The 20,879-nt window shown below is 45.7% G+C and overlaps 1 protein-coding gene across 2 annotated transcripts in view; it reads right to left on the reverse strand.

Annotated features, from left to right (window-relative positions):
- cdh24b (cadherin 24, type 2b) overlaps nucleotides 1-20,879 on the reverse strand; it is a 112,546-nt gene that overhangs the window by 50,086 nt on the left and 41,581 nt on the right. For both annotated transcript variants that reach the window (XM_086129092.1, XM_086129091.1), the window contains exon 3: nucleotides 13,197-14,963. In XM_086129092.1, the coding sequence (XP_085985218.1) occupies nucleotides 13,197-14,690 (1,494 nt within the window). In that variant the 5' untranslated portion in view covers nucleotides 14,691-14,963. The remainder of the gene's footprint in view (nucleotides 1-13,196; nucleotides 14,964-20,879) is intronic.

The following is a 20,879-nucleotide window of genomic DNA, read 5'->3' on the forward strand; positions in this document are numbered from 1 at the left end:
CAATATTCACCGCACTTTGAAAATGGCTTAACCCGAACCCTTTTTCGGTGGGCAAGCTGAATGAATGCACCAACATATTGAGGGTCAGGAGTCAAGAGTTTTTGAAATGCCTTTTATTCAGGTGGAAATAAAGTAAAACCAATAAGAACATTAGACAACCATAGTGTGCAGCTCGAGTTGCGGCAAAGGCATCTTGCACCTTTTTTTCCCCCTACAAAACGGATGACGATATTTTGCTTCTCAAAAAATGAGGACAACCAAAGAGAAAGTATGATATGATATTCAACAGTGAGGTATTAAATTGTCTCGCATCCATCCCCCCCCACCCCCCGTCCAAAACAGTCATGACTGCATTCCAGGCAGCGACTCTGTCAGGTGCTTCAGACATTTGTGCACATTCTCTCACTGCTGAGTCTGTGCTGACTAATAATCTATTTATGTTGATTGGAGCCTACACTCCACCTACATGCACTGAATATTTATGGCAGAGATTCTGTTGTAGACAGATTGCACCGAAACATGTCATCCCCATGAATGATCAGAATTCACGTCAGCACTCACATAAGGCGCGTCGGCCATTTGTAGAAGTACAGAAAAAGAATCGGCGACAACACTCCCAAATTCACTCCAGCGCAGAGCGCAGAATATCTTCCACCATCCCAAAACTTCTAAACGCAGCAGTCCGATGATGTGTTTCAATTCAAGAGTGGCCAAACACATTGGCCGGGTAAAGTGCACATCTTGTGCTCAGTTAGACTCACCATAGATGATGTGATGGGTTGTGTGTACCCGCCTATTTGTTTTAGACTCAATCTCTCATGAACATCAATTAGCAGCTTTGCCCAATCACTTCCTGGGCCTAGCATGGCGATTTCACGTCAACGCGAACCAATGGCCCGTGACAGCACCTTGTCAGTAAAAGCTATCGTCCAATCTCTCTTTCCCTTGCCTTGTTCCCCATCAGCGGACGCCTGCAGAAGTTGTGGTGCAGAATCAATCCCTCACGCCATCTTTTTTTCTTCTCAATGGCAGCATTGCAGCAACAGTTGCTTGCACAAACGATACGCTCCATGATGAATCGAACAACGGAACTTCATTTGCATAAGGAAATATCAAATAGGAGAAAGTTAGTGAAATGATTTGAAAGTTGATCGAGATCAAGTCAACAGAGCTGCCATCGTGCATGTTCAACACAGTGCATGTGAATTGGTTGGCCTTTAAAAAATTGCTCACCTTCAATTCTATCAATCCCTACTTTTTTCTGTTCGCATTTGGTGGACCCAAACAGTGATCGACTGGCTACTCAAGTATCATTTGACAATTTGTTGTGACTATGTGCCAAGACCTAAAGTTCCCTTTCAAACATTTCCTTCCAAAACATTTTCACTGGCACCAATTTGAGTTTTCTTTCCCTCATGCTCCATCTTATGATGTGACCCAAAACACAAATGCAACGGACCGGCCAGAACATCCTGGGAAGCCTGGTTTTGCTCTCCTCCGAATGAAGAGCCATTAACAATCAAAGCCTTAACAGCCCTGCTGCTTAACGACGGGACTTAATGAGCTTCTTAATGAAGCCCAGCATCATTACCAGAGTGAGTGGTGGCAGCCGTGATCGAAAGGTTTCCTCAAACTCATTTTGCGGCAGGAGAAGCGTCTGCTTCAAATCTATTTAACACTGACCTCGCAACATTATCTATGCACCAAAGATTGATACAAAGCCATCAAAACGAAAACTATTTCCTGGGCTTGCGTGTTGGTGCGTACCATGGCCGGCTGGCTCTCACGTTCCAAAAGCGGGAGTTCATGTACAAGGGCACAACCCGGCAAGCTTTTCCCCCCAAAATATGCAAACAGTCGAACTTCGTTACAATGTACCTGGGGGGACATAAGGAATCTGTACCTGATAACGATAGTTCGTCTTAACCATTTCCAATAAAATGGCCCCCAACGACAATGTAGCATACAGTATGTTACTATTGTGTATTTTTAGGCAGATCTTCGGACGCACACCGGATTACACTGACAATGAACCAGATTCTTGGTCGTCACAATTGCCACTGGTTGTCTTTTTTTTTTTTTTTTTAAAGAATCAGAATCCAGAATCGTTCGGAACCGTAATCGAATTGAAAACCTGGAATCGGAACCGTGAATTCAAACAATGCCCAACCCTAGTTCTGTGGGGGAATAATGTCAGAACCACCGCACTTGAATATATAAATGTTTAATATATTCTCATGAAAATATACATTTTTACAAGTTCTTGGTACTGGTTAACGTCGATATACCAAATGACCAATTTTTGTAATGTTGATGCACTTGTGTATAATACTCCCCCTCAATCTGGATACATTTTTGAGACAAAAATGTTTTGTTATTCTCGTGAATTGACGGCAATGCCCCATATGCACAATATGTTAAGATGCATAATAAATCGTAAAACGCGTGGAAAGTGTTTTCCACAGCTCAATTTTCCTCATGAATGTATGTGCGGTTGCTGAATAAAGTCAACTTGATTCAGACACGAGATGCCAGTTGGTGCAGCACGGTTGCGAAGGGCATTAGCAGAGCTTGAAGTGTGCACAGCTGATAATATCCCCCGATTTTTTTTTTCTGTAAGCCTGTGCAGCATAAGATACTAATCATCTTGCTTGTGGTGAATTGAAAAGAACTGCCGGCCAGTGGGACAACTACAAGCACCACGGGCTGCCGCCACATGTCTACGAGAAGTATCACAGACGTCTGGGAGTAAGCTAGCTCTTTAATATTAGCCTTGGAGTGTGACACAGGGCAATCGGGAGAGCCTATTGATTTACAGCACGTCCGCCGATTCGGAGAGGTGTCTCAAGAAAGAGCAACAATACAGCAGCAACATGAGCCTGAGAGAGGGCCCGTAGGAGTCGAGAGAGCCTGACAATTAAATGGCGCCTCGTGGCCAGATAACTAAATGACATTGATTGCTTTAAAGCAATTAAAGGGACTCAATGTGGAGAGAAATATTGACACATATCCCTAAATCAACTAATTAATCAACGAGGGTTTGGACTTTTGGACGATACTATTCTTCGAGCGGTTTTCTCCAGCTTGACACTGTCTCACTCCAAGGCATGCTTGGATGACACTGCTGTCGAAGAATTTGGGAGCCCTGACCTCGATTGCATCAAACACCTTTTGGATGTGCGTTAAGCGGGCCCGCGCTTCCATTATCGGTGACCTCCAGCCTTGGAAATTGCCTTGTGATCGCATGGACTGAACATTTCCACACACAAACTGCAGTAACGTGTGTAAACTGGACAAATAAATTCATCAAATGGGAGTGCAGCAATTGGGAAAAATACATCTTTATTTTCCTTCACGCTTAGATTCATGACGTACCAATATGGCATCCCTGAGTCATCAATAATAGTTGGACGATAATGGTTCTATTTTACAGCAGGAAGCCATACATATGATAGAAAGAGTCAGTTTCACTCACCAACAAATATCAGCGAGCTTATTTAGCTAGGGTTAGCTTAGTTAGCTCGTATAGCTAACCACAAACGACTAAATCGAGATAAGTGTACACATAGAGTAAACCGGCATGATTTTTCTTGTCATTTGAATAAAACATGCCACTGCCACACCCGCACAATCTGCCATTCAAAACAAGAGAGTTGTATCGCACTGTTAAACTATGATGTCACATTGATTGATGACAAATTGGTGCCGTTGTTAAATCCAGCTTCTTTCACCTTAGACAGCTGGCCAAAATAAAACCTCTCCTCTCACATGAACACTTTGAGACAGTAATTCATGCCTTTGTCACATCCCGGCTCGATTACTGCAATGCCCTTTACTTTGGAGTCAGCCAGTCCTCCATTAAGCGCCTTCAGCTGGTCCAGAATGCCGCTGCTCGCCTCTTGACTGGTACTCGTAAGAGGGAGCACATAACTCCTACTCTGGCATCCCTTCACTGGCTCCCCATTCATTTTAGAGTTATTTTCAAAATCCTCTGATTTGTTTTCAAATCTCTGAATAATCTCGCGCCACCTTACCTCTCTGAGCTCATCCGCCCCTACACACCTGCCCGGCGCCTCAGGTCTGTGGACCAGACTTTATTAGAAGTACCAAGAACTAAACTGAGGCTCAGAGGGGATCGAGCCTTTTCTGTTGCTGGTCCCTCTCTCTGGAATGACCTCCCACTAAACATTCGGCAAGCCTCCTCGCTGCCCATCTTCAAAACCCTCCTCAAAACTCACTTGTATTCTTTGGAATTCGACTCAGCATGACTTAGATTTGTTCTTGGTTTTACTGTTTGGTGCTTTCTACCGCCTTTATTACCGATTTGTCTTACTGTTTATTGTGCATGTTAAATTGCTCCATGTACAGCACTTTGTATGCAGCGATGGCTGTTTGAAAGTGCTCTATAAATACTGTTGACTTGACTTGATTCATTGTCAAGAAGGTCATCATCATACAGTACAATGGCATGATTCTAATTTTAACTAGATTTACCATGAGACAGTAAGATTTTCTGTAAAAGAGAAAGATAATATGAAACCTAAAGGGAACAATATTCCAGAGCCAATTAAAACCCCAGCAATAAATATCTTCAAATAAAGCCCCTTTGACAGTGCCAGTCAAGGCATGCGTTCTCAATTAAGGGTGGATATTAATACGGGCAAACATTTTCTCCCAGTTACCAAATTGCTTTCCATGAATTTACATGCTCTAAAATCAAACAGCCTGAAGCAAAATATCCATATTTGAATGGAAATATAGATACCGCGCAGTAGGTAAGTAGGACACGGTGTCTCAGTGATGATGTTAAATTGCTGCGGGAAAACTTTTGTTCAAGTGTTCCAACTTGTGTCGATAACTAACAAGCCATCTGTCCACGTCAAAAAGCAGTGACGCTAAACAAGGTAATGGAAGGAAAGCAAGGCAAAAACGAGTCACTTTAACAACCGCGAATCATTTACAATCGCTGTCTCACAAGCCCGTGACAAAGGGAACATTTAGTTGCGCTCAAATTCATCGTACGTCCTCATCATAACTGTTCTCTTGCGCGGGCAAACCAATATATAAAAACCACGCCGCCCTCCGACAGAGGCATTCAGAGGCCGGCGAGGAGAAAGACGGCAGCATTTGGGGAGCACTTTTCCCATCACCTTTGTACTGCGACAGCTTTCAAATTCACTCAGAAGATGTTACCAGACACCCACAGTGGGCGTGGGCTTGAATCTTGCTTTTTTTTTTCCTCCTCACTCAGAAACATCTCTTACAAAACTGTCTCCTGTTTGATCAGCTGGAGTCTGTTTTAAAATGAAATGGGACACGGTTAAGACGCGCGGAGAAGGGAAGCAGTTAATTGCTCAGCATTCATCATTGCTGTTCAGCATCCATCCATGCATCCATCCAACTTTGGAATATCCAGTAGAGAGTCGAGAGGTTAGCTGACGGCTGGACCAGCAAACTTGGGTAGACCGGACTTGGTCGGCGGTCAATCTCGGGACCCATATCGAATAATTCACACTCACACTCAGCTGTATGGGCAATTGAGAGTTTCCAACACGCATGATGTTGCGATGGCGATGGAAGGAACGTGCCAGATTCAATCCCAAAGCTCAAAACCGTCAGGCGACCATCTTAACCACAAAGTCAACCGTGCGACAGTTTAGGAATCATCTCCACTTGGACACACGCATGCACACGCATTCATTTTTGAACATTATTCGACACTTCAGGTGGCATCGTAAGCCTTCTCGATGCAGCCTTCCTTTGCCCAGCAATCCATGATCCGGGAAAATATTACGCTTTGAGACTCCGAAAATGCAAATGCTACTTGTCATTATCATAATCAGCTGATGTGAGAGGGAGCGGAGTTGCATTTATATGCCTGCCGGTTGATTGTTTGTGCTTTACCGCTTCAGTTCACCGCTCTGTTGAAGAACACTTCCCAACGTATTTTTAGCCAAGGGGAGCACGCTTGGAAAAAGGCCACTGGAGGTTTTATTCATTGCTGTACATTTAACGGGCAGGTTGTTGCATGCCGTACATTTCACAGCACGCCACGACCAAAGGAGGAAGTTCTTTTCCCGTTGGGAAGCTAGGAAGGAAGTGTTGTTCGTCAAGGTGGACTTTTAAAAAAAAAAAAGAAAACCTGGACATATTGTGAGGATAAGTCAAAGAACGCTTGTCGCCGGCTGGCTTGTTTACCAGCCGGAGGATTTATTGGCCACTTTCACGGCGGCAATATAGACACTGAGGATGGCGTTTGTCTATGAATAATAAGCATCTCCGCGGAGTATGATGTATTTCATTTAAAGCTCATGACATGTTACGTGATAAATGTACTGGAGTGACAAGATTTGGAGTTCAACGTTGTAACGGAGTCACCGGTAGCGGTACATTCAGCTGACTTCAGTGCACATGTGCGGATTCCGTTCTCACTCAGCGACGGACGGCGTGAAAGTGAGTGCGAATGGCGGTCGGTCTCAACGCGTGCCCTGAACTGACTGCCGACACGCTCGGGGCGCAGTCCGCCTTTTGCCTGAAGTCAACTGGGATTGGCTCTGCCACCCGTCACCCTGAACGAGAGAATGGATGGCAGATAAACAATTTTCACTACTGTCTTTCCCCACCGCGCAGGCACTCTGGCTACCGCTTTGCCGCAGTTACTCGCCACTCACCCCCTTGTGGGCGGAAGGAAATGTTTTGGTACTGAGCACGCTTCCTACCGATCCGTGCACCTTCACCTATTTGGTGGCTTTGCGGGAGTGACGTGATGCCGAGCGAAGGCCGACAGCCTCCCGGCACCGCCCGCCACTGCACTCAAGAGAATAAGTCAACGCTTCCTGGGAGTTCCTCCGCTTCAACTAAACAGGCCCAGATTTCACACTGCACGAGTCCATCTGTGTGTCGCTCGAGTGACACTGGCATAAGTTAACTGCGGCCCCTGCCCCAAATATTTATATTGCAGTGACAGGCAGCAGAGTCTGGTAGCGTGCCCGGTCACGCCATGATGAACATACAGTACATAATACATGTTGATGTAAAATGACCACGGTTAATTGTTGCGGCAGCGCGCGGAGAGCTGAGCTTTGGGCTTCGGAACTAATAAAGGGTGCCAGCTCAATACGGCCGCCCCACACATCTCCGTGCATGCGATTGGAAGTTACAAGTAAGGCAGCGGAGAGGGAGCCGGTGATTGGCAAGCATGAATGAAGCAGATGACAACAGTCGGCTCATGGAAGCGAGGAGAGAAAATTGCTTTGCCCGGACACTACGTTCACATCATATAGCATGAGAGCCATGCCCTCTCCCGAACAAATGATTGCATAAATGGTCATAAACGTCATCATCGACATTAACTTAAGTTCTGAGCTGATTTGCATCCCTTTTGGCGGCTCTCATTCAAGAAGTTGTGTGCTTGTACTTGTCTGTGTTTTAATTTTATATTGATTTCAATACTTTTTGTCTTCTACTTTCTCCCTTTCGTAATTTTGCTGCTGCCAATTGGGAATTTCTCCATTGTGAGACAAATCAAGGTTTTCTTATCTTATAAGCCTTTGCCGCTCTCTTTGGTCTGCCTTTCTTTATCTTGCTTCACAACTTGGCAGACCATGTGAGTGTATTCATTGTTTCCCCTCCGTTTTTTTCCCCCTTCAGGACTTCACTCCTATGCAAGTTGTAGGCAATTAACCCTTTGTGACCAGGTACAGTACATTGGAGTTCTCCCCTTAGCCTTTGCTGCAGACCTTTATGCTCGCTGCGCTCCATTTAACCTCTTTCTGTTCTCTCTCCAATTATCCCCCCCCTTTCTCCCGCATTAACCCATCGTCATCCTCTGGTCGTGCTTCTCTCCTCTGCCTCAAGTTGTGACAGCCATTCTCCCCCCCCACCAACCCACCACCAAACACCATATAATCACGCTCTAATTGCTGTCACGCTTCCACTGTAGCGCTCAAACCTGGAGGCTAAATGATTTCTACACAGAGAGAAAGTTGAGTTGAAACACGGTTGTGTGCAAATATGTTAGATTTCTATTGAGAAGCCGCCGCTTTGTACTACCGTTGGCCGCACTGTTCTTTTTCCTATGGGAGTCGAAAAATCCAGTTTCCCCCCCCAAAAAATGGTGTTATAACAGCTGATCCAGGCTTTTAAAAATAAAGTATTTTCAGCTTTTTTATTTGTGTATTATATATATATATATATATATATATATATACACATGTATATAATATACTTAGTATAGCTAAATGGTTTATTGACAACTAATTTTCAGAATTAGCTCATAATTTCCAATAACGGGCTCGTGTATATGATGTATAAATTGAAGAGATACCGTCTTTGTGTGATTTCACGAAGAATGAGCAGAGGAAAACGTACTTAACTTTATGTGACAGCCTCTTTCACTTTCTTACATCACGTCGCCAACCTCCTGAGCGCTTTCATACTACTATGCAACTGCACATTGCACCTGGAGGTGTCGCACATGGAGAACTGTGACAACAGTTAAAAGGGTGACAAAGTCTGCTGACTTACTTTGTCACCCTTTGACATCGAGCAAAGGAAAAAAAGAAAACATTGATAGGGATAGCTTGAAAATTGATCCTGAAGAGATGGATCGCGTAATGAGGTGAACTTTGACTTAAGCGACCTCCACCCTCACACCCGATCATTCAAAGTGAATACGACCGTACAATCACGTGGAAGAACAATCCAGACATTGTCCCTGAGCGTGAACAGTACTGGTCTGACAGAGTGCTGACAAGTGTTTTTCACGGGTTGGGCCAATTCACTGACTCGTCAACTTTACTACTGTGCATTGACATTTAACTCTTGAGGTCGATTCAACGATAAACACATGGGGTTTTTTGCGGGGGTCGGGGGGTAATTTCGCCATCTAATTTTCAGAGGACTTTTGATTCGCCCATTGGCTACTGGCACTGGACAATCATGCAATCTGTTGTGCGGCAGTGAGAATGACAGGCCGACAAGGCGAAAAGTCTTCTTCCAGCTGTGCGTGTCCAAGTTTATGATTATTTGCTGAAAACAATAAAGTTGAGCAGTTTGAACATGAACTATCTTGTATTCTATTGAAATAGTTTGAACATGATTTGCAAATCAGTGTATTCTGTTTTTATTTCTGTTTAAGCTAACGTCCCAAACATGGTGGACAACCGGTTAACACGTCGGCCTCACAATGCAGAGGTGCACGGTTCGATTCGGCTGCTGCCTTCCTGGGTGGAATTTGTATGTGCCTGTGTGGGTTTTCCCCGGGTGTTACGGTTTCCTCCCACATTCTAAAAACATTCATGGGAGGTTAATTGAACACTCAAAATTGTCCGGCGGTGTGATTGTGAGCGCGAATATTTATTCGTCTGTGTGTGGCCTGCGATTAGCTGGCAACCGGTTCAGGGTGTCCCCCGCCTACAAGACAGTTAGGATAGGCTCCAGCACGCCCGCAACTCTCATGAGGAGAAGCGGCTCGGATACTGGATGGATGGATGGACAGTTCAAGTATTGTTTTTTTTTTTTTTCAGGAGTATTTGATGAGCGCTCGATTAAAAAAGGTGACGATCACATATGTGTACTGTAATATAAACAAAACAAGTCCCGCACCCTGGAGAAAATGCTATCGACGCCCTGGTCATGGAGGCAGATCTTGTCCAGTTATTTCCGAGAGACTTAAATAAGCGTGTTGAAGATATTGATTATGATAAGTGACGTGGTCTTGTTGCAATTTTGTGGCATTACAAGGAACCAATTACTTGCTCGTTGCAATGGATACGTTTCATCAAGGTCAAATCTAGTTATGTCGTAAGGCAAACCCTGCACGTGGGGTGCGACGCATACGCACCGCAAGAAAAAAATTTCGGCTGATCAGACATGAATGCTCTTGTTCAACCCATCGCCGCTGAGGCGCCTTTTGCCCCAACAGTATTTTTTTTTCCTCCCCCGGCCGCAAAGCTGCTGCAATCACTTGAAACTCCCTTGCAGACCATGTGACAGCATCAATTAAATTCACAATTAGAGGGTAGAGAGGCTTCGGTGTGAGTAAATACAGCATCATCTGTGAATGTACGGGTGTGTTAACATGAGTCTCGTACATGTAAGTATTTCGGAGCGGTTCTGCGGAGGGGGTTGCGTCAGACCCAATTGGAGCGCGTTGCTCAGAAATGCCAGTAATTGCTTGTTTGCACAATTCTTGTGAACCTGAGCAATTGTCTTGAAGCAACATTTCGGCATCCACAAACACTCGCTCCTTGAAGGACATGTCAAGGGGCGCTCGGCAGAACGTCTTATGACTTAGCGGCTGCCTCTTTTCGTTTTCACATCCATTTTTTATTGTACTTTAAAACACAGTGAAAGCAGAGGAAGTACTCTTTAAAATTTATGCTCAGGGCTGTCACTGGTTCCACAAAGGTAGCCCTTAGATCATTTTCGGTTTAGAAGGGAGCGTTTGTCCTCTATTGACATCGTAGATTATAGCCTTGGCTCCCGTTTCCGGCTTTAGAGATTTATCCAAAGCGAATTTGCCGGGATCACACAAAAAGGCCGTAATTCAATGTTAGAGTGCAGATTTTCCAAAGAGTCCCGCATAAAAATAGAATTACATCCTCTGCGCGCACAAGAATTGTACTCCTGTACCACCTCAGCGTGGACTAAACTCAATCGGTGACAGTACATGTATGAGTTACTCGCGATTGGTGGAGCCTTTCGTGCAAAGTGGAGTTTTTAAACACTGCCCATCTTTCCATTGAAAACATAATCAGGTCTCTAATGGGGCAAAAACAAGGCGAAGCGTTCACATTGATCTCCTTACCTATAGTGCCGGCCTCCACGGATGCAGATCAGGAGATTAAAAAAAATCATAAGCATAATAGGATTTCTAAGAGCATTATTCTCTCTTGTGTGCCATCACTGTCTAATACAAGTGGGTCTAATCGTATGCCTATTCCAGCCCAGAATAGGCGCATCATAGTGATCTGGGTGCACTCCAAATGTCAGCATCATAATATGGGCGCGGGTGTGTGGTCTGGCTTTGTTCCCTCCCCGAGTAACATGGGACGGGCTGAAATACATTCACAGGGCGGACAAATTGGTCGTACACGCAGGGCGAACTGTCAAATGTGTCGATCGCGATTGCATCTTCTTCACAATGTGCGGTTCGGGGCTGCCAATCCGAGGCGCTCCGTCATATTTGTTGTTTTGTTTTATCTCAGCCATTGTGCCTCGAAAGACTGGGAAATCAGAGAGAAAGAAAATGCCATCAACCCGCAAATAAATGGCCCTTTAGCAATCCGACAATTGAGTTACATATGCTTTAGTTTCAAGGACGAGCCTCGTACATTTGTTCATATCAGTATACCGATAATAAGTTGCACTTCAAATAGGAAATTTGGTTCCCCTGGAGAGCTGTGTAAATGTCTGCCTTGCTGCTCTTGCTCCGCTCTTCACTCTTTGTACCCTCAACCTACCTGCGTGTCTACGTGTGAAGAACAACGGTTTCTGGGAGAGAAAATGAAAACTCGCTGCCATGTTTGTTCACCTGCGTTGGGCCTTACGAAAAGTGACGCGTTGCAAGGGTGTCATCCAAACGACATGGTCACTCTGTCAACAGGGGAAGATGAAGGATTCTCAAAAATGGCTAAAACACTCATGGCAAGACACCGGTTGTCCAGCCGCAACCGCATTGCGCAAGCCGCGCTGCCGGAAATGGACAACCCAGAGATCCCCTTCGAGACATGCTCACCAATAACACCAACTCGGTGCAAGCCATGTGACTCAGCTCCAGTTTGTCGTGATCGATTATCGTGTTCTCTCCCCAGTTACTGTGTCCCTCGGCTTTCGCTGAAGAAACTCAGCATTGCCTTTCATCAAGAACAAAAACATGGATCAAACATGAATCGCCCGTGACATAAAGTTGCTCATCCCTGGTCTTTATGTGAAAGACAGCTGGCCAATTAAAACTCATTGATTCCCAAAGACATAGTAAAATGAAATAGTCAAGCAGGATCGGTGCACCACCAGAACGAAATCCGCATTCGGCACAGACGGACTCCGTGGCTCTGGTGCTGACCAGCATAACTTCGTTCAACTTTTAAACTGTGGACCCCAAAGCACACTTTCTCATTCATGAACTGGAACTGATCATTCTGATAGTTATAGCAGCTTTCTGAAGTGGAGAGATATCCTACTAGCATTCGCGACTCTGCGGCCTTATCGGTGTGGGTTGTCCACGAAGCTTGCATCGTGTCGACATTTAATGAATCTTGGAATCAACACATTTTGGGTAGTGGGCCCATCAATTCCATCCAGCCATTACAAGCTGTGATTTCCTACTGTGAAGTTTAAACCGGCCTGTGGCAGTGACACGGGCCTCGTTATTATTCATTTGCTCAGCAAAATAACCTCATCGGCTCACAAATGAGCTCATCTACTGTACTGCGCCTGGGTAGCCGGGTGCTGAGATGTCAACGTCGGAAACCTGCTCGACTTAAAAACACCTTCCGTAGCGGTTGTCGCGACCTTATTGTCAGTCTGTGGCTGCCTCTTGAATGCGAGAGTGCATTAGGCACAGGGAGTACACGTGACCAGTCAGTAACTAATAAATTCCACAGACGAGTGACATGACTATGGGCCACTTTTTGTTGCGCTGAGGATGTATTGATAAGCGTCGATCACTGCCAATGAAATTGCTTTAGCGTCACCTGTGACCATGAGCGACTTGAAGTGACATGCGGAGAAATGAAGGAACGCTCTTGTAAATTCTGCCTTGCGGGTGTCGATCAATGTTGAAAGAGGCAAAGTCTGGCTATTCGTTCCTGTGGATACGTCAATCCCCAAAGGCGGGAGCAGATTGGTTGTGATCATGACCAGGCCCTTGGTCAGATGGAATCTTGGGATTTTCTTGCACCTCAGTTAACCATTGATTCATTGAAGGCTTTACAGCTACCTCGAAGGCACAGCGTTACGCTGGAGCAACGTTAATCAATTCCAATTGCAAGTTTATAACAATGCAGAAAAAAAAATTAAATAAAAGTATGCCTGGTTTGGATTATGCAAAACACATCGTGTACGAGAAGGACCCGAAGGGGACCGGAGGTTAAAAATGTTCCATGTAAGGTTTTTTTGTCATAGAAAGGAGTCTTATACATGAAGAAAATATTCACAGAAAGATCATCGCATGTAAGTGATAAGTGACTTACCCGGCCAATGAGCACGGGTTCAGGTCCAGCGTATTCTTCAATCACAAAGAACTGGTTCCAGATCCAGCTTCTCCTGCTGCGAGAGCGTGACCTCTTGTCTTCGGAGGGATCGCCAGCCTCGTCCTCTGACTCCGCTTCCTCAAATACGAGGCCGCTGTCATTGTGCGGGTGGTGCACCCGCACCCCAGCACCTTTGGCTGAGTGGCTCCATTCCGCAGCCGGATGGAGCCTCAGGACATGGCTGCTGTTGACAAGATTGCTGTCTTCATCTAGCGAGTAGCGAGCCGCGCTGGGCTCCCTTTGAGCGGCGTGAGCCGACTCTGTTAATAGGTCTCTGTGGGAATCTGCTGTTCTGTTTCCAGGTCGCATTCCCTGGGGTTGCATTGTCAGCGCAGATGGAGTGGGGCCATTTGTTTCGGAGGGAACATGCAGCGGGAGACGTTTTGTCAATTGAAGAGGGGATTCTGTTTGGTTGACCGGCGTCTCTTTGTCCGAGATGAGGTTTACTTTTTCAAGAGGTGTTGATACTATTGGGGTACGTTGTTTCTTGCTGTCGCCACCGTCTGAAGCCGGTAGCTCCAAAACGTCTTGGCCTTTACTGAGACCTGCGGCATTCGCCATCGGATTAACGTGAGTGTCAGAGCTCTGGTCCTGATTAAGTTCCGGAGCGCCGATGGGATTTAGATACGGGATTGCAGTCTGATTATCAAAAACAGCCTGTGACTGAGCGATGGACGACTCTTGTCTCGACGATTTCGGCGCCTCTAATTGTCTGTGGTTAACCTCAATCAAATCTCTCTTTCGGCTCCGGCTACCCTTGCTGGGAAAGTTCAGAATGGGAACATTCTGCATTTGGGAATTGACTATTCGAACCAGGTTCTCTTTTGACAGCACTTTCAGAACCTCGTAACTTCCACTGAGGTTCAGTTTGTGGTTTGATTCGATGCTTGCGCCCTTTCCTGGCACTCCTGTTGCGTAAACACTCAACTCAGGTCTGCTTTTGGCTTTTGAACTTAATCTGATGCGGGTTTTATTGGAATGTAAATCAAGCTTACGGTGCGATGGGATTGCTTTTCCGAGCTTCGTCTCAACATTCTTAGTATTGTTCTTCATTTTCTTGCAATCCTGACTTAAATCCCCGTGCAGGGTCACCTGCTTCTTGTTGACAGACTCGACCTCACGCTTGGGCTTGACAGCCAGCCTCTCCATGATGGCAGCCGATGGAGTGTCGTGATTGGGCAGTGCTTTGGCGTGAGCGAGAGCTCCGGCGTCACCCGCCTGTGCGTGATTTATCAGATTCCTGAGAGTCACTACAGGCATGGCATTGGCGTCCAGGCTTCCCTCCCATTGGTCTGGAGCTCTGCTCTCCTCTATTTTCATCATGTGCTGGCCGCCTCCCCCTCTCATTCGCACAACCTTGCCAAGCAAAGCCCCGCCCCACAGCCCGTCCCACAGGCAGAAGGAAACCAATAGGAGCAGATTTCTTGTCATCATCTTGTCTCGTCGCGAGAGGTCCTAATTGGAGCAGGCTTTATTGTGAGGCAGGACTTGTTTTCCAGCTGTCTTCATTCTCTCTGCCACTTTCTCGGTTCTCATGCCCCACCTGTCAGTCCTTCAATCGATGCCCTTCACTAGGTATCGGTCACCTGTATTTTCCTACTCTACCGAATATGTCCGTCCGTCTCTCCGGGTGTGCTGATTTGTGTTGTTTTATTCCACTCCTCCCGCAGCGATCCTCATTCAGCTTTCGCAAGAGAGTTGAACACCCTGAGAGACAAAGATAAAGATAACGGAGTTAAAAGTTGAATCATTGCACTCGGTTAATTAAAAGTGGAGCTTCATAGACAGGTAAGGACACGCAAAGACAAGAGGGTATGACAGATCCATTAACAGAGTAGCAATCACATTTCACGAGCACAAGGGCACGACAAGGCCCGGAACGTATCCGTGTATTCCACGATAATGACCCCGGTATTATTTCTCACATCTATAAGCTGCACGGGTACAAAAACGATCCCCATTTCTTCCGTTTTGCACTACTGTGCGATAAATGTCATGGCATGACAAAATGCGCTCAACATTTCATAAGAGAAACGCTTGTCAAGGACTTCTGACTGCAGCGCAGACACTGCCAAACTATTTTCATTTCCTTGTCATGCTTAATTAATTAGTTGGATTAAGATTGTACTTTGATCCGTCACTTGGTACGTCGGTAGCGATGGAAGCCATTGATGCTCGGGCACTTTCTTGTATCTGTCAGGCACTTTTGACTCGCTCTTTCAGCGTGTCACTCTCAAATTGCAAGCCCCGCAGAGAAATCCGACACCAAATCCAAGTGTCACACATCAATCAGTCTGCTTGATTTAAGATAAAACAGACCAGGGTAGTATTTCAGCAACATGTGCTTACGAATTTGACAGGTCATAATCTGCATGGCCGTGTGCCATATTACCTTAACATCAAAATATTCATGTTTGCAGACATCGGGATATTGTGAGTCAGTCGAGACAAGGCTTTAAAGTTCTCAATCCCTGTGACAGGCCCGTAGGAGGAAGCCGAGTCTGGGCCAATCCGCCTCGGGGGTTGAGGTCACCGAGGTGGTTAAAGAGCTCCTCTTCGGTGGCAGATCACCCTGGAGTCCCTAAAGGATGTCCTGGTTGACATGCCTCTGTAACCTCACGTGGACATCAGGGCTTTGGCAGACCGGGGTGGCGGGTGTTCCAATTAGTTATTATGTAGAAGTGTGGAAACTAGTTTGTGGTCAACTGCAAAAGGGGAATATCCATCTACCCCTCTAATCCTAGCAAGGGTATCGGCTGTGCTGAAGCCTATGCCAGGTGATGTTAGGTCGAGATTCGGGGTACACCCTGGATTGGGCACAAGCCAATTTCACACACGCACACACACAATTTATTGTATTACAAAGAATTTATTTATTGTAAACTTTTTTTTATCTCGCCCCTGAACATCTCAAATAAAATGAAGCATTAAAAAAAACAAACTAATGAAAACGAGCACAACCGCTTCAAAAACTGAAGTTGAACAACAAAAGTCGAATTGAAATCAAAATAACAGCAATGAAAAATGCAATGCGAGGACACCCCTGCCGGGAACCTGAACTTAGGCTTGTGGCGGCAACTGCCTGTGAGCCAAAACAATATCAGAACTCATTTTGGCAATATTAGATGAACTATTATTGAACTTCTGGACATTCAAGACCTCGGTGCATATGTTTCAGTGGCATCGTGAGCGATGGAAGAACACTTGGGCTGCGCGGTTGCAACCTGCATGGAGAACTGTGTGAAACAAAGAGGCGGTATAAGCAAGATTTGAAGAAGATACCCGATTGGAGAGAGGAGCTCACTGGCAGAAACCTTCATTGACATTGAGAATCCAAACCCAAGCCCAGGAAATTCTGATAGCTCCGAATAGTGTGCAGGCATTTTGTTTCACATCAGAGGCATAATTTCCATCCAAGGCCGTGCATTAAGTTTTGCTGGTGACACTTCTTCTCTTTGGCAATGTCAGCTCCTGTCAGCAATTCACAGGGCATGACTGAAGTTAGGGTGCAGCTGGGGGGGGGGGAATTCAGCACCCTTTCTCCACACGTCCCCTCATCTGTCGCGTTACAGCTCTCGACAAACTTGTGATTAACTGAACGGGAAAGAAAAGATGATCCTTTTTTTCTGACTTCTCTCTTCCCACATCCCCCACCAACCATCTGTCTCTATCTCAGCCCATCCAGGTCCTTATCGGCCTGCTCTTTAACTTGCTTTTGTTACAGCATCCTGTCCTCTTGCCTGCTAGCTCGTCTCTTTCTCTTTCTCTCTCTCTCATCTGTGTCAATCACCAGGCTGTCAGCGTGTCCCTCACCCTTTGAGCAATGACGCTTCAATCAATCAGCCAATATCATTCCTGGGCCTTGCATCATTGGATGTGACAGGAGTCTCGCCTCTTGACAACAAGGCTAGCGCCACATCATTTTGCATTTAAAAAAAAAAAAAAAGTGTTGGAAAAACAGCACAGATAATACAAGTCACATGGACATCGGAGGGGGGGGGGGGGGGGGGGTGACAGAGGTGTTGAGTAAAGTTTGGATGTGTGCTATCTCCAATGTACGGCGTCAGGGGCTGATCAGGGTGAATTCAATGACAGAGCCCTTCTCCCTCCCAGAGGAACTTATCAGCGGGGGTTTTGATGGCCAAGCAATCATTGCTACGGGCACCTTGTTAACAAGCCCGGGGCAGGTGGTGGGATGTAGGGCAGCATATCAACAGGGCACAGCTGAGCACCATTTTTTTGGGGGGTGTTTTGCAGGGGAGCATTTGCAAGTTTGGTTATTCCATATTGCACATATTTACATTCACATTTAGCAGTTTCGTGCCATCCTTGAATGCTAATTATTACGCAAGACATCCCTTTGCACTCGGGGGGGAAAAAAAATGCAGGCTGCGGTTATTTGGTTGGATGCTTTAAAGTCTTTGCTGTTCTGATTGGACAGCCGGTCTTTTATATGTGCATTGGAAAATGTATGATCAAAAATGAAATCAATCAAGCGCAGGTATTTTGCACATACGCACATATTTTGTCCATATTCAAATAGACATTTTATCATACATCTGGTTAGGAAGTGGGAGGTCCTATGCCATCCCACTTTAGTACTGATGAAAGATTGTGGTCTCACTAAAGCATCTAAGTTGCACATCCCCGATTTAAAATCTTAAATGAAACTGTTCTGGAAATGTCGGAGAAAAAAGAAATACGTTTGATGTGAATCTGCAAAGCGACCCGAAAGGCTGTCGCGTACCCGGAGATTATGTGGAAGTTGTCCTGAAAGCTAGCACATTGGTTTTGTCAAAAGCCATGTTGCTAATATTTGTTCCGTGTGCATTTACACTGTTGAAAGTTTTCTGAAGGTGCTCGTTGGACCCTGGAACAGACGATTCCAATAGAAACCGGCATTGGTACACTGCAGAATCTTTTTGTGAAGACCCGGAGCTCTCTATGGCCCTCAGGTGATCCGCTTTCCACCTTTTAACGATAATGAGAGAAGCGAAACCCACACTGAGGCCATTTTCTGATATTACAAGACAGCCCACGTCTGCGGAAGAGCCTCGCCGAAGACCTGAGCGCTGCTCGGAACATTCATGCCGGATTTTCAGACGTCGCCCCCTTTTGTGGTCTTTTGGCTTTTAGTTACATTTAAATGATGCCGGCCGGGGATGAAACGGTTTTCTCCTTTTATAAACACTTCCCAGTGGCTTATCTCTTCCTTTCTTCCCATTCTGCGTTTGTTGTTTTCGATTGCATTTGCTAACTAATAGGCGCTTTTGATTCTGCTTTATACGTTTCGGTGAGCTTTGCATGACTTTCGAGCCACCGTTCCCCTTTTTGTTTTCTTACTTTGAAAACACTTGTTCTTATTTAACGTTTTTCATGTTGCCTTTTATCAACTGTGCATCTCTTGATGAGTATTTCACAGCACTTTGCTCGTTTAATTTACTATTATTATTATTATTTGACGAGCAGCACAAGCACCGCGGAACGAATAACTTCTACGCTACCAGTGTCATATGATTCCGAGGGCACCGAGACCTACAAGACCCCACAAAAAAAGCAAGATCATTAGGTGCCGTGGTTTGAAGCACCTGAGGCTCATATTTTCGTTTTATTGTTTTATGTAATGTCAGCCTTGAATCGCTGATCTTCTCCTCATCGTCGAGCAAAGAATCAAGCAAAGATTTTGCTCGTTAGAGCACATGTAGCACCATGAATTCACGCAAACGAACATGACACTAGTCGGAAACACCAGGGAGCGCTTCTTAAATGAGAGTTTTACCAAATGCGCAGCTTAGGTCTTTGGATTTCTTTTCTTTTCTTCGCATGACTGCGATTGTGCATGTCTTTGTAAGAACAATAAATCTGCGGCAGGTCTCTCAGTGAGGTGATTAATTGCTGTCATAAATATCTTAATTCAATTTCCACTAGCAGTCCCTGCCCACTTAAAAGGCAAATGATCTCGCCGTGTGCTAGTATTGGAGGCAGATCCTTACATTGATTGTTCCCTGTCACCTGACTAACGAGAGTGGAAATTGTAATTACGATTTGCCTCCTTGCCCCCCCCCAGTCAATCCTCTCTTAGTTGCGCTAACATGAAAGCAAACAGAAAGACAGTGGCATAGCAGGAAGCCCACACACACTCATTCCGCAACACTAAACAAGCCCCCCGCAAAAAAAAAAATGCATCATGTACTTTTCTACTTACATGCTAAACAACGCTGTGCTCAAAGACTCCTATCATCCAGCCTGTGAAATACATATTTGTGAAGCGCCTGCGAATAAACAAGAACACCCCCCACCCAGCCACCCAAACAAAACCAAAATCCTTCAGGCTGCTTGGGAAAGTCAAGAAAGCCCAGGGGAACGCCTCTGTGGACACTTAGAAGTCAAAGACAAAACCGGGGTCCGCTCACACACGAGAGAAGCCGGACCTCAAAAGAAGTACGTATGTCTCTACGCGGGCAGAAAAGAAGTAAGGAAGTTCTGATGGAGGCACCGCGGGGGGGTTTTGACGGGTGTAAGTGGGAGGCGTAAGGCCTTCGTTGCAAGAGCAACTCGCTGTGTTAAAGTGCAAAACAATGTGCGGCATGGTCGGCCTTGCCTCGAACCTCGGCAGATAAAAGTGTGCCTGTCAGTAAGCAGGCATGGGAGGAGACACAGCGGGAGCGCGTTCCTCTTTGAATGCATAAACGCCCGATTCAAATACGTCTCAGCCTCGGCTTCATCGGAGCCCAACTGACGAGCTGACAGCAGGTGTCCGTGCCCCCCCTGGGAAGGGAGGTCGCGCCAAACAAGCGCTCAAGTCCTTTCCAGACCTACGACGTGACCATCTGTCGGACTGAAACGACAGAGCGCTTTAGAGCTATAAAATGGATTTTGCATATACAGGCGGGATGACAGGCTCGTGCGCAGTGCAGAGGCCCGTTAGACCTACACAACTGAAGAAAATCGGATGTGGGTCGATTTGGCGTGAGTCCATTTGTCCAGGGGGAGGGGGAAAAAAATCAGGTCAAAGGTCACAGATAAGAGGGCATGATTCACAATAGGTATTCTAGATGGTCCCTTTTTTTTTTTTTAATGTGTTGCTCCTTTATGGAAGCACTATCACTTTCTGCAGCACGGCGCACTGACAATAAAGTGCTTCTATTCTATTCAATTTATAGGCCATTTTCTTTGCTCCAGAGGACACTTAGAATTGACCACAATACAGTATCTTGGTCAAATGAAGTTGTAAGACTCAATGGGGACTAAGGGGGGGGGGGGGGGGGACCACGCTGGTCAGCTGGTCACTCCGGTTCCATCGAGAGCCGTTTTCGATCTCTCCCCATTCCAACACACTTGCTTCAATTGCTGATGATTGTTTCCGGCTTCGATTTGATTGTTCGAATCAGGTGTGTTGAAGACCAAAAAGGCAGGATGTATGGCTCTAGAGGAACCGCAGTTCCCCACCCCTGCTTTACAGAACGTGGATAATTCGGCCTGTTGCTATAATAAAGACTAAGAAGCAAAATAAGTCACAGAAAAAGCCATGAGGGATTTTGATTGGCTTTGCAATGAGCAAGATCACGAAGGTTATCTGCCAGAATATATATAGATATATACATTTTATTTTTTCATAAATTG

Source organism: Hippocampus guttulatus, chromosome 14, assembly GCF_054856545.1.
Source record: "Hippocampus guttulatus isolate MCC_2025c chromosome 14, RoL_Hgut_1.0, whole genome shotgun sequence".
NCBI classification, from domain to species: Eukaryota; Metazoa; Chordata; class Actinopteri; order Syngnathiformes; family Syngnathidae; genus Hippocampus; species Hippocampus guttulatus.